Here is a 19,705-nt window from a genome sequence, read left to right as displayed (position 1 = left end):
GGGGAGAGGCGGGATTTTCAGTGAAACTGAGCGTTTTCTCTTCCGGGTTTCAGAATTATCCCCAGAAAATCTTTTATTTCACACAAAATTACTTTTCCTTAGCGCCAAAAATAAACTAATACCATGTTAATGCCATTTCTAGGGTTTGGACTAGCTAAAAAAGCATGATACAGCCCCTTTAAAGGTGCCTTAAGGAGTTTGCACGTTTTATGCGAAACAGCGCCCCCTGCAGGCCTTGGGCGTAATGCAGCTTAGTGAAAAACTTGTCCCTGTGGCTCGAGTGCACGGAAGAGGGGGACTTCTTCCTCGCTCCTTTAGTAATGCTCAAGTAAGATTTAAGTTTCTTTTACCTGGTGGAGTCTGTGCTGGAGCTGTGGCAGTGCTAGAAGCCAGTCTTTTCTTACTTTCTGGAAGCTCCTGCTCAGTTGTTGCTCACTAAGCATCTGGCGGAGTAATGGCGGACAAAATGAAACCTAAGCAGCCCGAGCAGCGTATTATGTCATTACTTTCAAATTCTCCCCCAAAAAATGCTGGTGTCGTTGGTGGCGTTGCAATTATTATTATTCTTATTTTTTTTTTTTCTCCTGTTCGTTGTCTGCACGCTGCAGAATTTAGGGCGGGCGGGCGCCCGGACTGAAAAGGTCTGGCGGAATCCGCCTCCACCTCCCCCTCTGTGGCTGCAGTGCAGTGGAAAACCAAATCAGGGTTTTTCAGGCCCTGGATTTGAACCAGTTGGGCCCCAGGCCCCGGTTCGGCCCGGGAACCAGTTTGGTGGAAAAGAGGCCATTATGGACTTTCGTAATATGTGCGAATTTACTTGTGAGAGCCAGAGGCTGAGCACCTGAACACACCGCCATATCTCACAACAGTCAGGCCCGCCCACTCTGCCCCCCCACCCACCCAGTCAGTGGTTCACCTTGGAAGCACAGACGAGTGAAACTACAAACCAGTGTGCCACTGGAAGAAAATCTGCAGACTTGGTAATTAAGGTGGAGTCTTGTCTAAAAATCCTCAAATCTCAAGGAGCGCATGTAGAAAAAAAAATCTCATTTTCTCCTGCTTCCCCTCCCCAACACCTCGGGTGAGAAACTGCCGTCCTCCGTAGCGTTCAGTACTGCACCAAAAGGTAAAAAAGTTGAGGCGAGGCTGTCGATTGGATGCTATGACGATAGGAAAGTGCCGTTTAGATATTCCTTAAAGGAAAAACAGAAACAGATCGAGTCTGACAGAAACTAGAGCTGCTCCCAGAAGTCCGCGAATCCACCAGCAGGTCGACGGAATCAGCGTTTTAAAGGCTGAGGTGTGTTTTTGAGGACAAGTGGACAACTGTATACGTAGAATATGAGCAACAACTCTGGACAATATATCCTGCAGTCTTGGTCAATTTATAATGTTCTTTTTTTATTTTTTATTTGCACATGTCCTCAATGCACACGCACACACACACACACACGCAAACACACACACACACACACACACACACACACACACACACACACACTGAGGAGCGGCAGCTCGGTCACCGTTCAAGCACAAACCAGCACGAAGAGACGGAGACAGAACCAGAGTCCGAAATGTTCAGTCTGATCTGACGAGACTAAAACACCTTCAGTCAGGAGCAACGAATCAGGAAACGTCTTTTGATTGACAGACTGTCCATTTCTGAGAACCAAGAGAGGAAGATCCCGTTTACACGATGACGATTCAGGTGAAAACGCAAAGTTTTAGCTTATTTGTTTCAGGAAAGTTTGATGTTTACACGGAAACGCTGAAAACGACGTGGCTAGCCGTTATCATCTCCGTCCAAACGTTGCCACAAAGTGTAGTTTTTCCTCGTTCCCATGGAGACAGACTGTTTGAGAAGTTCCACTTTGGGAGCAGCTGTCAAAAAAGGTGCGTTGCACCGTTGCGGAAAGTCTTGCGTTTTCACTTGAAAATGTTTTTGGTGTAAACAGGGTCGGAAACCGATGTGAGGCCGGAGTTCAAGTCAGGGGTGACTGGATTCTAGACTCTTCCAGCAGGTATTTACTGACTGACCAGCTGATGGATTTCTTTGATTTTATTCTTTTTATTTTCAATAAAACAGACGTGTGTCTTCATAGTGGAGAATGTGGATCTTGATCAGCTGATCGGTGGTTCCTTCAGGTCTCGGGTCAGAACTGAGAATCCACTGGATCAGCAAGAACCATCACAGCTGTAGACTGAATCGGTTTTAAATCCACTCCAAGTTCCCCAGCTCTTCTCCAATTAGTAAAAATCCTCTCTATGAGAGAGGCTGAGATTCTGGAAGGCGGTGCCGGCAAGTTTTCACCCCCTCCTCCCTGTCCTCCCTCTCTCCTCCCTTCATAACTCGGTATCTAATTCCCAGAGAAACACTGCAGAACACTCTGACATCTGCCCCGAATTAACCAACACTTTTACTGTTTGTCCTTTGAATTACTTCTTCTAATCTCTGCACAAATCATCTTTATGCAGAAAAAAAAAAATCTTTTTAATTGATGAATACTCATCCCTTAAAAGTACAGCATTACTGATACTAAAGAGCCTAACATTTGCGTTTTAAGGCAATGGTATGATTCATTAATTAATCACTAGAGGGCGGCAACATACATCGATTAAAGTCATTAATTCTGAGCCCCAGCCTGCTTGTAGTTCTGTAATCTGCGCTAATGTTCAGCCTCAGTTGGTGGTGCCTGTAATTTAGCATCAGCCTGGAACTTAGCATGAGCGTATTTCACACGTGGGTCATTCTTTAAATGCGGTGCCTTTTGCGTCCCCAGTCTAAATCCAGCTGTATTTTCTGAAAATAATAGAATTTTAAAAAAAAAACAAAACTTTTATTTCAGTGAAATTTCACCAATTATCTGTTAAAAACAAAAGGATATAACTCATAAAACTTAAACAGTTTTTTAAAATACCAGTTAAAAAATTAAAAATGTGCTATTTTTCCATGAATTCCCATCCTGCCTGCGCCCTCATTTCATTTCAATTTGCAGGGCAGTCTGGCGACCAAGAGGAGAATTTGTCCCTAAGTCCGGGACCCAATCACAGGACAGGGAGGGACAGTTAGACGATGACGCGCACTAAGCGACTGCGCGCGCACACACTCACACAAACATATCTGTGGAGTGTGCATAAACGCAGGGTCCACTTTCCCTCATGTTATTTTACACAAACGGCAATAATGGTCCGGCGCCATTGCGAAAGAAGTAAACACAGCAATGCTTCTTCTTCTTCCTGGTTTTGCTGTCGCTCTGCAGTTACGCCAGCGGCTAGAACTGACACGATTGGCTCTGGGTTTCAACAGCCCCAGACTGACAGACATGAGCAGCGCCCAATCAACAGTTGCGGAACATTTTAAACTGCTCCTCCCCCTATGAGAAAGTGAACAAGTGGTTATAAAAAGTGGACATAAAATGTCCATAAAATGTCCCCGTTTTATGAAGAAAATTATCAAATATCATAATTTTAAAAGGTTTCTGCCTAAAAATGTTGAATTCTTGTCAGCTTCTTTGGCAGCTGCAGTTTAAGATCTTGCTATTTGATGAAGGATTTTACCCTCATGACTGATTAAATTTTAAATTAACACTTGACTGGTGTCTTTTGTTATAAGTGTGGCATTAATGGGGTGTGACAAGATCTCGTGCCACGAGATCTCATGAGATCTCGCGAGTTAAAATCATAATATTTATTATAAAATATATTACTGCCTGATTTACGGTTCTCCGTCACGGCGACGCCGTACCCACTCCAGCAACCCTACGCCATCACTGAGCATATCTTGCTTCTGCGTCAAGGGAATGCCCTCCTCTGCGATTTCACCACCAAGCTGCTAGGCGGGCGTGACTGTGTCTTTCTTTATTTGTGGGTGGCTCTTCGCGGGTCTGTTGTTTCTCTTCCGGTCAGTCAGAGGCAACAATGGCGACAGAGTAGTTGTGTTTGGAGCTGGAGCTCATCAATGTGGAACAACAGACAACGTTACTCCAATTGTTGTTGCGCAGGCGACGCAGGAGACGTTTGCGGAGGTGGTCTGTCCAACCATTAAACAAGTCGAGGACGAGAATGGGGGAATTTACCACTCTGGTTCGCCCACTGAGGAGTGTCGATGAGGAAATGCACTTTAGTTATTTTCGAATGTCAGCAGACCATTCTGACGACCTTCTTCGCTGTATAAAGCCATTAATAACGCACCAGAGTACACATAGTATGCCAGTTGATGCTTCCCAGAAACTGGCAGTGACTTTGAGAATTTTAGCCTTGGGTGGAAGCCAGCAAGCTGTGGCGGCGAGCTACAAACTGGCATCGAGCACAGTATCCAAAGTTTTGTCCGAGGTCTGCAAAGCGCTGTGGACAGCCCTTCAGCCCGAGTTTCTGCTGTGTCCCACCAACGAGCCAGTGGGAAGCCATTGCAGCAGATTACTGGCAGCTGTGGAACTTCCCAAACTGCGTTGGAAGCCTCAATGGTAAACATGTTACCATCAAAGCACCGCCACATGCTGGAAGTGACTTCTTCAACTACAAAGGGACCTACTCCATTGTGTTGATGGCAACATGTGATGCAAGGTATGGTAGCAAAATATTTTAACACTTATTCGTCAGATATGAGTCCATGTTGTGCAATAACCACACTAGGAACATGCAGTAACGAAAAAGTTATGTTTTTACAGATACCGTTTCACAATGGTGGACGTAGGAGGATATGGAAGAGAGAGTGATGGTGGAATTTTCAAGGAGAGCCAGTTTGGGTCTGTGCTGCTGGACAACAAACTCAGCCTGCCCTCACCAGCTACTCCTCCAGGGACTGCAGTCCAAATCCCTCACATCATTGTTGTTGATGCTGCCTTTCCCCTGCACTGCAACATGATGCAACCCTTTCCAGGTTTGTTTTAATAACTATGTTTTTGCGCACACATACGTATCATAAACTGTTCCTATTGTGTAATAATTATTTGTGCTTTCCTACAGAGGAACACGCTTGAGCATGGAGAAACAAGTGTACATCTACCGCCACTCCAGGGCCAGGAGGGTTATTGAAAATACATTCGGGATCCTGGCTGCACGGTGGAGAATTCTTGGGAGACCAATCGATTTCCTGCCTGAAAAAACAGTGGATGCTGTCAAAGCTTGTGTGGTCCTACACAACTACCTCACAGTTACCACTGAAGTGAGCACCCCAAACAGCCGATACATCCCACCAAACTTTGTGGACACTGACAGTTCTGGGTCAGTGCAGCCTGGCGAGTGGAGAAATGTCGTGGCCAATGACTCCAACCTTCTTGAACCAGTGGATCCAGCACACATGTCCAGGGCCCGTTCCACCAGAGCTGCCTTGGCTGTGCGAAATGACCTGATGGCTTTCTTTCAGTCACCGCAAGGACCCGTGCAATGGCAAGCTGAGATGGTGTGCAGAGGCATGATTAATCCTGTGTAAACTGTCATTTTGAAAATAAAAATCATCAAAAATCATTCCAAGTTTGTGCTTTATTGTTCATGTAATGTGAAATGTGCGTATTTGTACATTTCTGATTTAATGTGGTTAGCATAATTCAACATAGCTTCATGGTCACCCAGACTGCATACAGCAACAGAAAGTAGCATTTTTTGGGGGGGAATAAGGACGCAGTGTGGGCTGATTTAATGTGTTTTTAGTTACTGAACTCCCACAAAACATGTCATACATAACACTAGTTGTTATCAAAACATTTGTAATGTGTTCATGGTCACCCAGACTTTACATTATAAGTAAAAAACATAGTCTTGGTTGTTTTTACGATTTTATTATTCACAGCAAACCTCACACAGAACAAGTTAAAAGTAAAGTGCACACAAACCATGCAAAACAAAACACCATTTACACGAAAAAGTCCAGTGGACTTCTTCAGACCTTTAAAAACTACAGCTTCCTCTCATGTATCAGACTGTACATGCGAAACATGAGTTCTGGCCTTTCGTCCTCGGGCACTCTACGTAAAAGGTCGGCCACCGTTCGCCCGAACCTCGAGCACTCGTCCTCCCCTTCCACAAGCCTCTGATGCAGCTCCATCCTGTGTTCCTCCAGGGTTGCTATCTGCCGCAGTATCAAGTCGTCCTGTTGTTGTTCCCTTTTTCTTTTGCACCGAGGAACGGGGGACTCCAGAGGAAGAGGACGAGCAGGCACTGCAGGAGACGCTGTTGGAGAAGGAGACGCTGTCGGAGCCGGAGAAGCAGAGGGAGCCGGCAGCTGTGGCGAGGACGACCGGGAGGACAATGACGCCGATGAAGAGGAGGCCGTGTCGCTCTCGGCTGAACAGGACTGGTTTTAATGGCAAAGGGAAGGCTTTATTAGTTGACGTGTACGATAACAAACAATAATCTATACAACATGTATCTCAGCATAAGCACAACAACACATACTTTTTCCTTGTAGTTCGACTCTGTTTCCCTGTGTTTCACATGCGGTGCTAGCCAGGACAGAAGATGGAAATAGGGTGGAAGTTTTTGGCCGCCTGGGTCTCCACTTCTTGCCGCCATTTTTTTACACAGGACGTCAGAAAATGGCGGTCTTGTTTTGGAGCAACTTCGATAAACCGGATATTACGTGAAGACCTGGAAACTACGGTCTGAGCGGACCAATCACAGCCCTCGACGTTCACGTTTTGGGAGGTGCGCGTCAAGCTCTAGCGTAGGGTCTGTCCGCTGCGACGCAGAAGCATACAAAGGCCTTCACTTGTCAGAAGCTTAGCTGTCAGAGACTGAACATACACCGGAGTGGGCACCTTTGCCAAACGTGGACAACGAACTAGTTTTTTTTTTTTTTTTGGCAAATTCCAGTTTAAGCGGACAGGAAAACAGCGAAAATGTGGTCAAAATACAAATTTTAAGTTCGTCTCCCAGTCTCCTGCAGAAGCTCCTGATTTTCGTAAAGCAACATCTTCACAGAGCAAAGCGGAGTGCGAAGCTCCGCTCTGCGTCTTCTTCGCCGTTTTGGTGTATTTGGTGTATTTCTGTGCCAGGGCTACAGCGCCACCTATAGGCCTGGCATATGAACTTCATCGTTTTGAGTCGCTCTCTCGTAAGTAAGTAAGTAAGTAATTTTTATTTATATAGCACCTTTCACAGGTAAAAAGCCACAAAGTGCTTCACAACACAATAAACAACAATAAAAGCAACAATTACATACAAATAAATAGTCAGATAGATAAATAGTCAAAAACAGATCAAATCTGGCCCGGAAACTAAGCAAATGCTTGAGCAAACAGAAAGGTTTTAAGTTGTGATTTAAAAGTGTCGACAGATGTAACTGCGCGAAGAGAGAGCGGGAGATCATTCCAGAGCCTGGGAGCAACGGCCTGGAATGATCAGGCTCCTCTGGTCTTGAACCGAGTACGTGGCACCTTTAACAAGTTCTGATGCGTTCTATGCCCCTCTATGATGTCCTGTGGTTGCAGACACACTGATGCCCCAAATTATTCATATTGCAAACAAATTTTGGCTCAAAGTTACTTTTATTCAGCCAGAAAGTTTTTTTTTTTTTTTTAAATCAGAAATGATACAGGCATTTTCCAAAAATCAATAAGATGATATCTAAAAAGAACCATGGTGGATACAACCATCTACTTGTATTTGCATTTTAACAAAAAGTGGCATATTCAGAATTATTCTCAGCCTTCTCAATAGTCAATAGAAAAGTCTTCATTCGCTACTCCAGCAATCACACTCTTCCTATAGTTACTGAGCAGCTTGTTGCATGTTTCCACTGCTATTTTTGACCGTTCCTTTTCAGCAATGAGCTCCATCTCTTTTGTTTTCAACACGTCCTCCATTTAGTCCTCTTAGTATTGCCTCTCTAAAAAGAGACACCTGTCTCCAGGGGACAACTTGGATTTTAGGGTGTCTCCTCATTAGACTTGTGCACAAAATGTACTTTTTTTGTGAATGTTAAATACAAAAAGTCTGTTTTTCCAGTCATATATTTTGTTATTTTAGTTTTCTTTAAAGCAAAGTGGAAATCTCTTCTCATCTCATGATCTTGAACCCAATATTGTGTCTCATGAGCTGAGAGTCTCATCACACCCCTAGCATTGATTGTTAATAACAAAATAAGTCCAATATGACAGGTTTAAAGCCTCATTTATGCCTGTGTTGATGTGTCTGTAACTATCAACATCATGCTTTTATCAAACGCTGATGACTGATTTTTATTCTGTTCAGTTGACGCTACAATAATTACAAGAAGATGCTTTATAATCTAGTTGATGGCTTCTTCAAAGAAAGTGAATCAATGAAAAAATCTTGACAAGAAAAAACCGCAACAGAACAGCAGATGTCCCATAAAAGGTGAACTCTTGTTCTTGTAAGACTGCTGGTTTCGGTCGCTTGAATGTCACTTCACTGCTGAAGTCCTGTTTTATTATTCCCAACACAAATTGCAGCAGTCACATTGAGCCTCAACAACACTACTGGGAGTAAACCTGACTCAGCATAGAGCATGGTTTTCTAGTAAGGCATTCTGTTGGCGTCACTGCTGTGTTTTGGTAGTAAACTACAAAAACAAAGCTCAGAGCCTTTGCTCTCCCTCCCCAGACTGATGCTTTGGGTTTGTGCCTGAGGGATTATGTAATGAAGTTGGAGGGTGTCCCAGCAGCAGCAGCCATTCACCTGCCGGTCACTGATTTTTTTTTTTTTGCTGAGGGTTGGGTTGAGAGTGGATTTACTCACTGCAGAATATCTCTGACAGCACACAACCACACTTTCCAGGGAACAGTCACAAAGATGAAGGTGGATATTCACAATCACATTTTACCAAGGGAATGGCCCGACTTGAAACAGGTAGGCACCGCAGATACAGTCTCTCTAAAGATCAACTCTGTGAAGCACAGAAATAGGTAAACTCTCCACAAGATCACATTTCACTCTTTGATTCAGTATCACTGTGAACACCTGGAAATCAAGACTAAATAATGATGTTATTTTGTTTTTAAACTAGGTTCTTTATCCCTTTGGCATGTCAGTAAGGACTTTTAGCAGCTCACTCCATAAAACTGTGCACTCCATGGATGGTTAAACTTTAATCAATAACCATTGGCCTTGGTTTATCTGTTCCTGCCCCCTATGTCTTTGTCACTGAGTAACGCAGGCCCGAGCTAATGATTTCCCACATTTATGGCTTGACTGGAGGCGTGGTTCACTGCCTGACATCATCATACACACCTCCGATTACACAAAAAGAGGTGCAAAATGCAGATCAAAGCAGGATGCAATTATATGAAAATCTCATAAACTTATATTCATATTATCCTCACCAAGACATGAAAAACTTTGGGTTTACTCAAGACTTTTGAGATGAACGTTGACCCATTCCTGACTGATTTAGAATCAAACTTTCTCAATGGTCTTTCGTTTTCATTTTACTCTATTTCCTGTTGGTGGAAGGGGTGATAGCACACAACAAATTCATCATCCGGACTGTTCCCATGTGAGAAATACTGTTGCGATGGATGCAATATATGGTTAAGCCTTTATGAAATGCACTTCCCTAGAAGCAATTTTGGCAAAATGGAAGCATAAGTCAACCAAAACCTCTTGACTTAACTCCTGACTTGTGTGCTTTTCAAATGTGTGAGCTGCCCACTACAATCACAGATGTTGAATTTGATTATAAGTGGGCTTATAGCACCCATGTGCTATGTCTGCTTTAGTGTTCAAAATACAGCATCTACTGTTTCCACTAAGTATTTTAAATTTACATGTATGTGAATGAAGTACAGTTTAACATTTTGCTTCAGTCCATTTTAAAGTATGGTTAGAGGTGGCAAATCCTTTTTTTTTTTTTTGCGCTTTCATGCGACTTTCCGCTTAAATTTCAGGATTGCATTGTAAATTCTATATTCAAAGGGATTTCAGTATATTCTGGCATTCATTGTAGTTTGCAAACTTTCAAAGTCTTTGTTTTTTTTTGACAGAGGATAATGACTTCTTTTTTTAAAAAAAATATATATATATTTTTAATACTCAGGTTCAATCTCAATCTCTAAGTTTCAACATCTGGTTTGATGTTTGTTTTTAGGAAAATAAAAACAGTAAATCATTGCATTTTACTTTGAATTACATTTGACAAATTACACCAATATTTTTGTATTTAAGGTTCATGTCTGTTTTACTTTATACTTCATTAGTTCTATAATACTGATATGTAATTAAATGTATGGAATATCAGATTTCTCTGCTTAATATATGTATATATTTTTAATTACAAATTGTGTATCACTACACTTTAGATATCAAAAATGATATGAACAGATCTCAGGTTCTGACGTGGTTGAAATGTGATTACGTAAAAGGCCTTCCTTTACTCTGTTTTCAATTGTAAAAGTGATGCATCATTTGTTTTGTGTTTATGACCCAAAGAGACGCACACTACATGTAGTGTTGATAGATCAGTTCCAAACCACAGCATTATTAGTTTGCATTTAAATCAGAGGGGATGGGCTCCATTTACTTGGATGTGCTTCGCCGGGCCAGCAAACAGAATATCATATCTGGCCGGGCATCACCTGTCACCCTCGAACCGGTTCTGACAAGTTCCATTTTAAGCCAGCTCTCAGTGAAATGGCAGCTTGGAGATGCGGCGACTCACTTACAAGAAGGGTCCGAAACCTGCCTTGCATTTTGAATAGCTGAAGATTCTCAGTGGCTTCAACTGAGTACACAGCACAGCTGATCTGCATGGATATGAAACATGGCTGCGCCGGCTGTGCTGCTCATGTCCATCATTTCCAGCTTCATTTGTATTCAAAAGTGTCAACAGCCTCTAAAGGGATTCTCTTGCAGTTATTCAGTGGAGGGTCCTGGAGGATGATAACTGAACCATCACAGATGGGACAGCAAAATCAATGAATTCTGTTCTAGCAGTAAGCGAGGGACATGGAGTCACGCAAAGATTTTGTACACCAAATGTATAAAACAAAAAGCCAGGACTGTAGGTGTTGAAATATGTGTTTCTTTAAAATGGTGAAAAATTAATCTATATGTTGTATGTTTTAGAGATATGGATATGAAGGGTTTGTTCAGCTTCACCATCACTGCAAGGTGAGTCTTAATTTTGTTGTTTTATATATATATGAACAGTATAGTTGTTATATGTGCTGGCAAAGCAACCCTGCAAGGCTTGCTGGACTCGCAGCAGGTTCTTCCGGGGTGGGTCGAACCCTGCGGACCAGTCAGGCTGGTCCTGCCTACGTGGGCAGCTGCAGAGCTCAGCGGGGGGCCGCTGCATCGCCTCAAACACAAACCTGCTTCTCAGCTGTTTAAACAGTGCAACTTTTATTTAGTCTTCTGTGTACATACAACTGAGAATAGCTGTAGGAGTTTTATTATAGCAAAATAAACTTATGGCAAGACTAGCTGTGATCGTTTACTTAATGTGATACTGTCAATCAAGAGGGGATTCTCTGGGCCTTCTCTTAACACAGCAACGATTCACTCAGAGGATGTTTGTATGAGAATTAACTGTCTGCTGCCACCATGTGGTTTCATCTTGAAATGTTTAATCCAAATGTCACATAAATTTATATATTTAGTTTATTCAATTTAGTGTTGAGGGAGAATGTAGTTAATTAATTGTGTGTCAGTGAAACAAAATGTTAAAAAATGTGGCTTCATCCTGCACCTGGTGCCAATTCATTTGAGAATAAAGACACATAAAATCAAATCTATCAAATCAATTCATATAACAAAAGAAGCTTGTGTTTATGCTTTGAGAGTAATCTGAAATACCTGAATTATACCTGTGCATACACACAAAAACACATTAACCAAACAAAAAGGCCATTGAAAATAATCAATAACAACCAATTCAGGATTTTGGAATATGTTGTGAAAGCACAGCATCCATTTCCTCACATCTCACTGAGGTTCTGAATCATGTCACTGCCGTATTTCAGGGTGAAGCCGACATGATGAAGGATGGGAAACTGTTCCGAGTGATACAGGAAAACTGCTGGGATGCAGATGCTCGTATACGGGACATGGACCAATACGGTACTTGCATAGACACAATGGACACAAACTGTTATTCCACCTGACTTATTGATCAAGCAGTCCTTCTGTTTCTTCTGCTTTTAAGGTGTCACAGTTCAAGCACTATCAACTGTCCCTGTGATGTTCAGTTATTGGGTGAGTGCACACAGCATATCTCACCCAAAACAGTGTGGGTATTGCTTTTTTATTTCTGTAAGTTTATGTCCTGAAAGCACACATGGTTTAATAGCTCACAGCACCCCAGATAACGTTAAACAGTACTGACTCCCAGAAGAAAGGTATTGTGTGATACCGTTAGAATGACTGATGTACTTGTCTGGAAAGCTGCACAAATGTGTACTCAGGTGTCAATTGACTACCAAACCCATGAGAGCTCATTTTGCTTTGGTATTACAGGCCAAACCCCATGACACACTGGATCTCTGCGTCCTTTTAAACGATGATCTGGCCCAAACGGTGCGCAGCCACCCCAAGAGGTTTGTGGGTCTGGGCACGCTGCCCATGCAGGCCCCCGATCTGGCTGTACTGGAGATGAGACGCTGCGTGAAGGAGCTCGGCTTCCCGGGAGTGCAGATCGGGTCGCATATCAATCACTGGGACCTTAACGCTTCAGAGCTCCATCCGTTTTACGCTGTGAGACACATACACGATAATAAAATGATGCTGGTGACAGCAGCTGCATTTTTATGCACGCCTCGCTCTCTGCACTAGTTTCAACGTCACGCACTGAGAGACACTGATCTTGCATCATGTGTTTTTCACACAGGCAGCAGAGGAGTTGGGCTGCTCCATATTTGTTCACCCGTGGGACATGCAGACAGATGGGAGGATGGCTAAGTATTGGCTGCCCTGGCTGGTGGGTGAGGGAGACGAAGCGGCGACCAGAGACGTTGAATTTCAAGTCTGGTCATGTCAATTACAAATAAAAACAATATTCTCATGAAATATCCATCATTTTGCTGGGGAGAAAACCAGCAGGTATCCGTATACCCATGCCAAAATACAACCCTGATGATGAACTGTCTACTTGCTGGAGCAATTCATGAAATAATCAACCACTCCTCAGTTTTCTTTGGGTATATTAGTTTTCACATCATATTTCTCCCTGGCATCATGGCCGGTCATGACCAATGAAGCTCTATTTGTTTTTTGAATTCATGTTCACCACTTTAATATGTTGTGTGGATCAAAATGAAACATCTGCTATCCTGTCCCTTCCAAAGGCATGCCGTCAGAGACAACCATGGCTATCTGCTCCATGATATTTGGAGGCATATTCGAGAAATTTCCCAAACTGAAAGTCTGCTTTGCTCATGGAGGTACAAGAGATGATTTCTTTCTTATATATTTCACTGGCAGTATTATATTCACAACAGTTTGCAAAGTTTTGAAATCAGACGGGGGTGATCAACATTTTAAAAATGACAGCAATGTCAAGTACTGCAGCTTTTAGGGCTGACCCTGCAAAAAGCCACTGATGCTGCTGTTTTCCTACTTCTTCCTGTTGCAGGTGGCTCTTTCCCTTTCACTGTTGGCAGAATTGAACATGGACACAAAGTCCGTCCAGACCTCTGCGCAGTTGACAACAACATCAGTCCACGGAAATACCTCGGCTCTTTCTACACCGACTCCCTCGTTCACGATCCCACGGCCCTCAAGCTGCTCATCGACATTGTTGGAAGAGTGAGTTTGCATTCAGCATTCGTTCAACTGTCGTGCCGCCGGGGATTTGTAATTCAGCCATCAGCTCACACACCATCCATCTGGCTCTTTCTAAACTTATCTAGCTGTACAACACTGTTTATCAATTTTTAAAAGACATCTTGTAAACTGTCAAGAATATGATCGACAGGATGTTTTTTATTCTTTTCCACTGCTACTCCTCACTGCTGTTTTATTCACAGGTGTGCCTAATTGGCTCATTTGGCCCTTTTCTTTCACATTTCCAAACCTCCTTCATTCCTGCTCTTTTTCTAAAACTTTCTTCTCACTGGAAGTCAAACAGAGTTGATACAGATTTAAGAAAAATTGCTGGATTCAGGTGTAGTGAGTGAAAACATCACACAAACATGTGGTCCTTGATAACCACTGAATCCTCATGCTGCTCTTGCAGGATAAAGTGATGCTGGGAACAGATTATCCTTTCCCGCTGGGTGAACTGCAGCCTGGATCGCTGATCGAGTCGATGGAGGAGTTTGATGAATCTCTGAAGGTGACAGTTCCTTACCTTCTTTAGCAAAGTTAAGCTGTCATGCTTGGATGATATTATGTGTAGAGACAGATGAAAGTAGAGTTTTATGAGCAGAGAGGAGTCTTCGTGATAGAAGTCACTGCAAGAGGCAGAAAATAATGTAATATGCTAATTTGTATAATGAATGATGTTGGTGTTTCTGTGTTGTAGGACAAATTGCTTGCTGGAAATGCTCTGGAATTTCTGGGACTGGAAAGAGAGAAGTTTGTGTAACACTTGAATACAGTTGCCTCAAACTGACAATGCAGATGTGGGCTACTTTGATTTTTCCCAGTGTGGTATATTTCACTCAGTATTCTCTAAATTATAATGTGTTTTGAAACCAAAAAGATCAAAACTAATATAAAGGTTTTCTGTTTGAGTAGTGATCGACGTCAGACAAAAATGCAGATCATCTGACATAATTTTTCAAGGAAATATCTGAAATCAACTTCAGTTTGAAACATATAGGCAAGATCAGTCCATTTGTTTCATCATCAGATATTATTGAAAGACACAATAAGGTGGAGAGCAAAGTCAGACATTCAGTAGATCTGAGTCTCTGAGTCATGACATTCTGTGAAAATTAAAGTTCTGAGGTAATATGTACCTATTATTAGAATTACATCCAGATCCACACATTCATCTTGCATTCAGCTGTATTCATGAGAGAGAGAGAGAGAGAGAGAGAGAGAGAGAGAGAGAGAGAGAGAGAGAGAGAGAATAACAAGCCCAAAATCTGAGTAAGAATTTTTTGTGCCTTACAGTAAAGCCCTTGTTGTTCACAAAAAACAAAATCCCTGCAACACACTTAATGTTACGGTCAGACTTTTTTTTTCTCCATTTTTTTTCAATTGCAGTGTAAGGGTGCAACATACACAGTTAAAGACTTATCCTGATATTAACGACGTTATGGTCCAGTGATGATGGTGGTGTCCTCTTCCCATTTATCCTCAAACTGGGTCTCCTGTAGTTCTCCATTGTAAAAATCTTTTTACGGTGCATTTTTACTGACTGATAGCATCACTTTAAGGAGATTCTCTTTCTCTTTTTGTATTATATCTCGATTGAGATTCCCCAAGTATAGTATCTCAGGTGTTTTAGGTATCTCATCCCCTATTATTTTTTTGTAAACCCCTCCATATCTTGTCCCAGTATCCTTTCATATGTTGGCAGGACCAGAATATGTGTGTGTGGTCAGCACACACATATTCCAAATCTTTGGAATAAATAAAAAAATCTGACCATATTCTTCCAGTTGAATTCTCTCCAGGTCCTGAAACTAGTGGACGTGCATGTGTTTTAAAAAATATTAAACCACAATTCTTCAGTTATTTGTTCTTTCAATTCATTTTCCCATTTTTCCTTGAGAGAGGAAGACTTTCTACATGACATCAGACATATAGGACTGAAATCACTCTGCTTTTTGACCTTCATAACTTCTTTGAAATACCTCAACAGATTCATTCTCGGTGTCAGTCTTTATCTACCTCTCATAACAATCCTTTATTTGTAGGCATCAGTATTGTTCGTCTTCACTTTATCCAAATCTGTCCCTGAATTTGTCAAAACTCTGCATCTGTCTTCCCTATTTCTTTACTTTTCCATCTTGAAAAATGTTCATTGTTACACCAATATTTCAAGGGTCTGATTTGTGCAGCATAGAACGACTCCTCGAGGCTTGGCAAAGCCAATCCTCCTTTGTCTTTGAATAGCTGCAGAGTTTGTACCTGCTCCAAGGTTTCTTTCCTCCCAATATATACCTCGATCTCCACTCCATTAATTATCTCTATCTTTCAGCTGAAGTCCAAAATAATAACTGACCACCTCTCCAAGTCTCTCCTAATTTCTTGATTTTTTTTTTTTTTTGTATAATTTTATTGTCAGACAATTTAAGAAAGGTTCTTTATCTAAGTTTTGTCGCATGGCAGTTTCCCTCCTTGTATGATATGCAACAGTATTTCCCAGTCTGAAGGACCTCTTCCATCTATTAAAGTTTTCACATTTTCCAAACTTGTTTGTGTGTCTTTTTTCATTTCGTATAGAACTACTTTTAGAGTGCAGGTTTTATTTCCAACACATTTTGAGGTTATATTTACTCCCTTGTAGGACAAATACTATAAAACATTTTAATGGGGTGTTTTGGATTCCCATGGAAACACAGTGACATGCTATCCAATCTAAAATTTGAGGCAGTACAGTACATCCTGCATTTGATCTTATTTAGCTGAGAGTGGCTCATGCCCTTTGCCACCCTAAGCTGTTTTGAGATTGTTACAGATGCTGTTTGTTTCTCTCTGTGTTGTCCCTTTAATAATAATAATAATAATAATAATGAATTTTATTTATCATGCACTTTACATTTGTAAAACAAATCTCAAAGTGCTACAGTGGAATTTAAAAACAACAGTGACGATTAAAAGTAACAGATACAAGCTAAATAAAAAAAAAAATAAATTAAAAAAAAAAGCCGACTGTCATCTTCTGTGTTGTCTCCTCCTTCTTGCTGTTGACCTTCTGATTGGTGCAGTAATTCAGGTCACTGACCAATCACAGCCAAGCAGTCCAGCGCGGAAGTGTGAAAAGGAGTTGAGGTCAGTCACACTTTGGTTGGTTGCCTGGAGGAAACAGCTTATCCTGCTTTGTGCCTCTGGGTTGTGGTTGTTGTGGTGTTGTGATTACTGAGCAAGGAATCTTCTAGGGAAGTATTCTATACTTGCTGATCATCACCTTTTGTTTCTTTCCTAATTTGATTGGACCTTTTGTGATTATGATTGCATTTGTTAAATTGGTTTCTTAGTGGTTTTATTGGTCAACCTTAGCTCTTTTGCTTATTTGTCTTATCTGTTAATTATTACACATGATTTTTACCAAATAGGTTTTTTTCTGTTCTGTATCTGTTCTTGTTTTACTTCATTTCCTTTAAACACGCTGCCTTAATAATGATTGTTTAATGTTGATGGGAAAGTGAGAACAGGTAACACCAATATTTATTCTGAAAAGGTGCAAATTACACTATTTAGAAAAAAGATTTCTGAACACTGCTTTTAATCGATCAATGAGGTTGTTTTGTTTGGCCATTGTGTCACAGGTCTGTTTTAAATGCCAAGGTATTCCAGCTAATATTTTAGTACGAAAGGGCTAAAGAACTCAACAAGTCAGTTTTATCTGTTCCTCTATGTGTTAGTATCGCTAAAGGGAATTAGGTACAACAGAAAAAAAATAAAACAAAACAAACAAGGAACAGGATGAGAGGTAATGAGAAATCAAGGAGAAATCGCCACAAACTTCAATTTTATGATGCTGTTAATCGGCCACAGATCAGTGAGTTCCCTCGCCTACATCTAACTAAGCATCAAATGAAGTGATGCTTGAGCTTGCTGGGGGACTGGAAAAATGTTCAGTGGCACATCCTGTCATCCTGATGACAAAGGATGTTTATTTGGATTGGCTTTGTCCCATGAATTCACACAGATAATTGTAAGATACTCTGTGCACTGTGGGAATTGTTGGTGATGCACTTTAATTCTGTTATAGTAAGACCGGGTGCCAATGGACAAAGCAAGTACGAGATGTGACGAAAGACTTGGTGTGGGAAAACGTGGGCCTCAGCCCGAAGCGATGTCTTCAGGAGGAGAATGAAAGCCTCACTGAAAGCTCACGATGGATGAATTTGCAAAGGTTTGACACACACTCCACAATCCATCAAAGAAATGTGGAAGCTGTTGTGGCTGCAACGTGAGATCATCTTCATGATGAACTTCGTGGATCTATGAAGGGGTTATCCTGTAATTTTTAGCTTTTATTTTACTATTCTGTGTCAAGTCTGGAGCATATCGGGTCTCAAGTACTACTACACTAGGTAGATACCCACAGTATAAATGTACTGACTGTTGGCGCCTCGCTGGATTCCTGGCACCATCGAAGACCTCGTGCCTTCCTGTGCGACTTGACGTCACATCCGGGCTCTCGCTCCCTCCGTGATCGTAAGAGTAATGGCGGCGTGCCGGGGCTCTTCGTCCAAGTGGTATTTCACCCGGGAGCAACTCGAAACCACGCCGTCGCGCCGATGTGGAGTAGAACCAGACCGGGAGCTCTCCTACCGTCAACAAGCGGCGAACCTGATCCAGGATATGGGCCAGAGACTCAACGTGTATCCTTTGTAAACAAAGTTCTCCTCGATGGAGCCGACATGGCGTTAAGCTAACCACTGCAGGCCTGCTAGCTCAGTTCAAAATGAACGCTCAGGTATTGTAGTGAAAAATGGGATTTGTCAAGTCATGTGTTTAATTCTGAGCTCGGTGAAATGTTATTATTCGGAGGTAGTTCACGCAGGAGGCCTCTATATTGAGGGTTTGCGTCAAGTAGCATGCTAACATGCTAACCATATTAACATCTGGGCTAACTGTTAGCGTCTGAAAGGCCATTACAGTCAGCTGATGCTCGACTTTCATCTAATGTATTACCATTTTTCACTCACGGATGGGAGAATAAATCATAAAATAGTGTGTATTATGTCGTGAATGCGGTTCGTCTTGCCGCTCGCAATGGAGCACGGGGCTTGTTCGGCTCACACGCTGTTACCTAACGTGGCTCCATGCACAGCACGTAAATTGAAAAACTGTTCAATAACCATCATTACCCAGTGGAAATTATCACAATTGTAAGACGAGTTTAATGGAATGGTAGTATTTCACTCACTGACCCCTCCCATTGTTTGGGATAGAAATGATAGTTTGAGTTACACACTTGCTCTATATTGTGAATCAAATACGTTCTCGTTTGTGTATTTATTGCTTTGCTAAACCTACAACCTATCTAAAGATGAAGTCAGATAAATGTTTTATGAAACGTGTAAGATTGAAATGAAACCTTCTCAACATATCAAGGATCTCTAATTAGTCCTGTAGTGATAGATTTTGTTTAAACACACTATATCTGTTAGAAGAAATGAACCATTCTGCCGCTACTCTGATTTAATCAACATGCTAATTTACATGTGTGGGGGAGGGGGACTATCCACAAGTTACAGCTATCACATGTGGGGAAAAAAGTGCTTCTTGGTAAATGCGTTTACTCTCTCCTTCAGCAATGCCACATGTAAAAGAAATGTAGCAGGCAAGATGGACATATGGGCTGCATTCATGGAATAGACTAGTGTTTTATGCCAAGTAATTTTTGTTTTCATGACATTTAGCATAAAAAGGACATGTGCAAGTACTCCCATGCTCACTCATGCCGAGAAATAATACAGAAGTACCATTAAGCTCGCCAGTGCTAAATAGACCACTTATGTACACAAATGTTGCCAAGCAAGTGCTGCTGGAGACAAAAATCACTCGACTTTAGAAGATGCTTTCACAAGCTCATGTTGATAACAAGCATGTGCCTTGTAGATTATTGTTGAGTCTGGCAGATGCTGAACTTAATCCATTGAGATTTTTGTCTAATTATCAA

The 19,705-nt window shown here is 41.7% G+C and overlaps 2 protein-coding genes and 1 long non-coding RNA gene across 5 annotated transcripts in view; 2 read left to right on the top strand and 1 right to left on the bottom strand.

Moving 5' to 3' along the window:
- Positions 1–5,346: 5,346 nt before the first annotated feature.
- Positions 5,347–19,705, bottom strand: part of LOC115402898 (uncharacterized) — an 18,105-nt gene continuing 3,746 nt past the window's right edge. Inside the window, exons 2-3 of the long non-coding RNA XR_003933172.1 lie at positions 12,756–12,759; positions 5,347–5,358 (exon numbers count right to left, since the gene is read on the bottom strand). This is a non-coding gene — a long non-coding RNA (uncharacterized LOC115402898). The remainder of the gene's footprint in view (positions 5,359–12,755; positions 12,760–19,705) is intronic.
- acmsd (aminocarboxymuconate semialdehyde decarboxylase) lies at positions 8,706–14,488 on the top strand. The gene is made up of 10 exons (XM_030111537.1): positions 8,706–8,808; positions 11,023–11,067; positions 11,922–12,018; positions 12,104–12,153; positions 12,415–12,651; positions 12,785–12,878; positions 13,242–13,337; positions 13,529–13,701; positions 14,132–14,230; positions 14,420–14,488. Exons 1-10 carry the CDS (start codon positions 8,752–8,754, stop codon positions 14,480–14,482), a joined length of 1,011 nt encoding a protein of 336 aa, XP_029967397.1. The 5' UTR covers positions 8,706–8,751; the 3' UTR covers positions 14,483–14,488.
- ccnt2a (cyclin T2a) overlaps positions 18,226–19,705 on the top strand; it is a 10,308-nt gene continuing 8,828 nt past the window's right edge. For all 3 annotated transcript variants that reach the window (XR_003933171.1, XM_030111532.1, XM_030111531.1), the window contains exon 1: positions 18,226–18,401. Coding sequence is in view for 2 of the 3 variants with exons in the window: in XM_030111532.1 (XP_029967392.1) it covers positions 18,244–18,401 (158 nt within the window). In the remaining variant the exon portion in view is untranslated. The remainder of the gene's footprint in view (positions 18,402–19,705) is intronic.

The sequence above is a fragment of the Salarias fasciatus genome, chromosome 16, assembly GCF_902148845.1.
Source record: "Salarias fasciatus chromosome 16, fSalaFa1.1, whole genome shotgun sequence".
Taxonomy (NCBI): domain Eukaryota; kingdom Metazoa; phylum Chordata; class Actinopteri; order Blenniiformes; family Blenniidae; genus Salarias; species Salarias fasciatus.
Note: the sequence above shows the minus strand (reverse complement) of the source record. Positions and strands in the feature narration are given on the sequence as shown.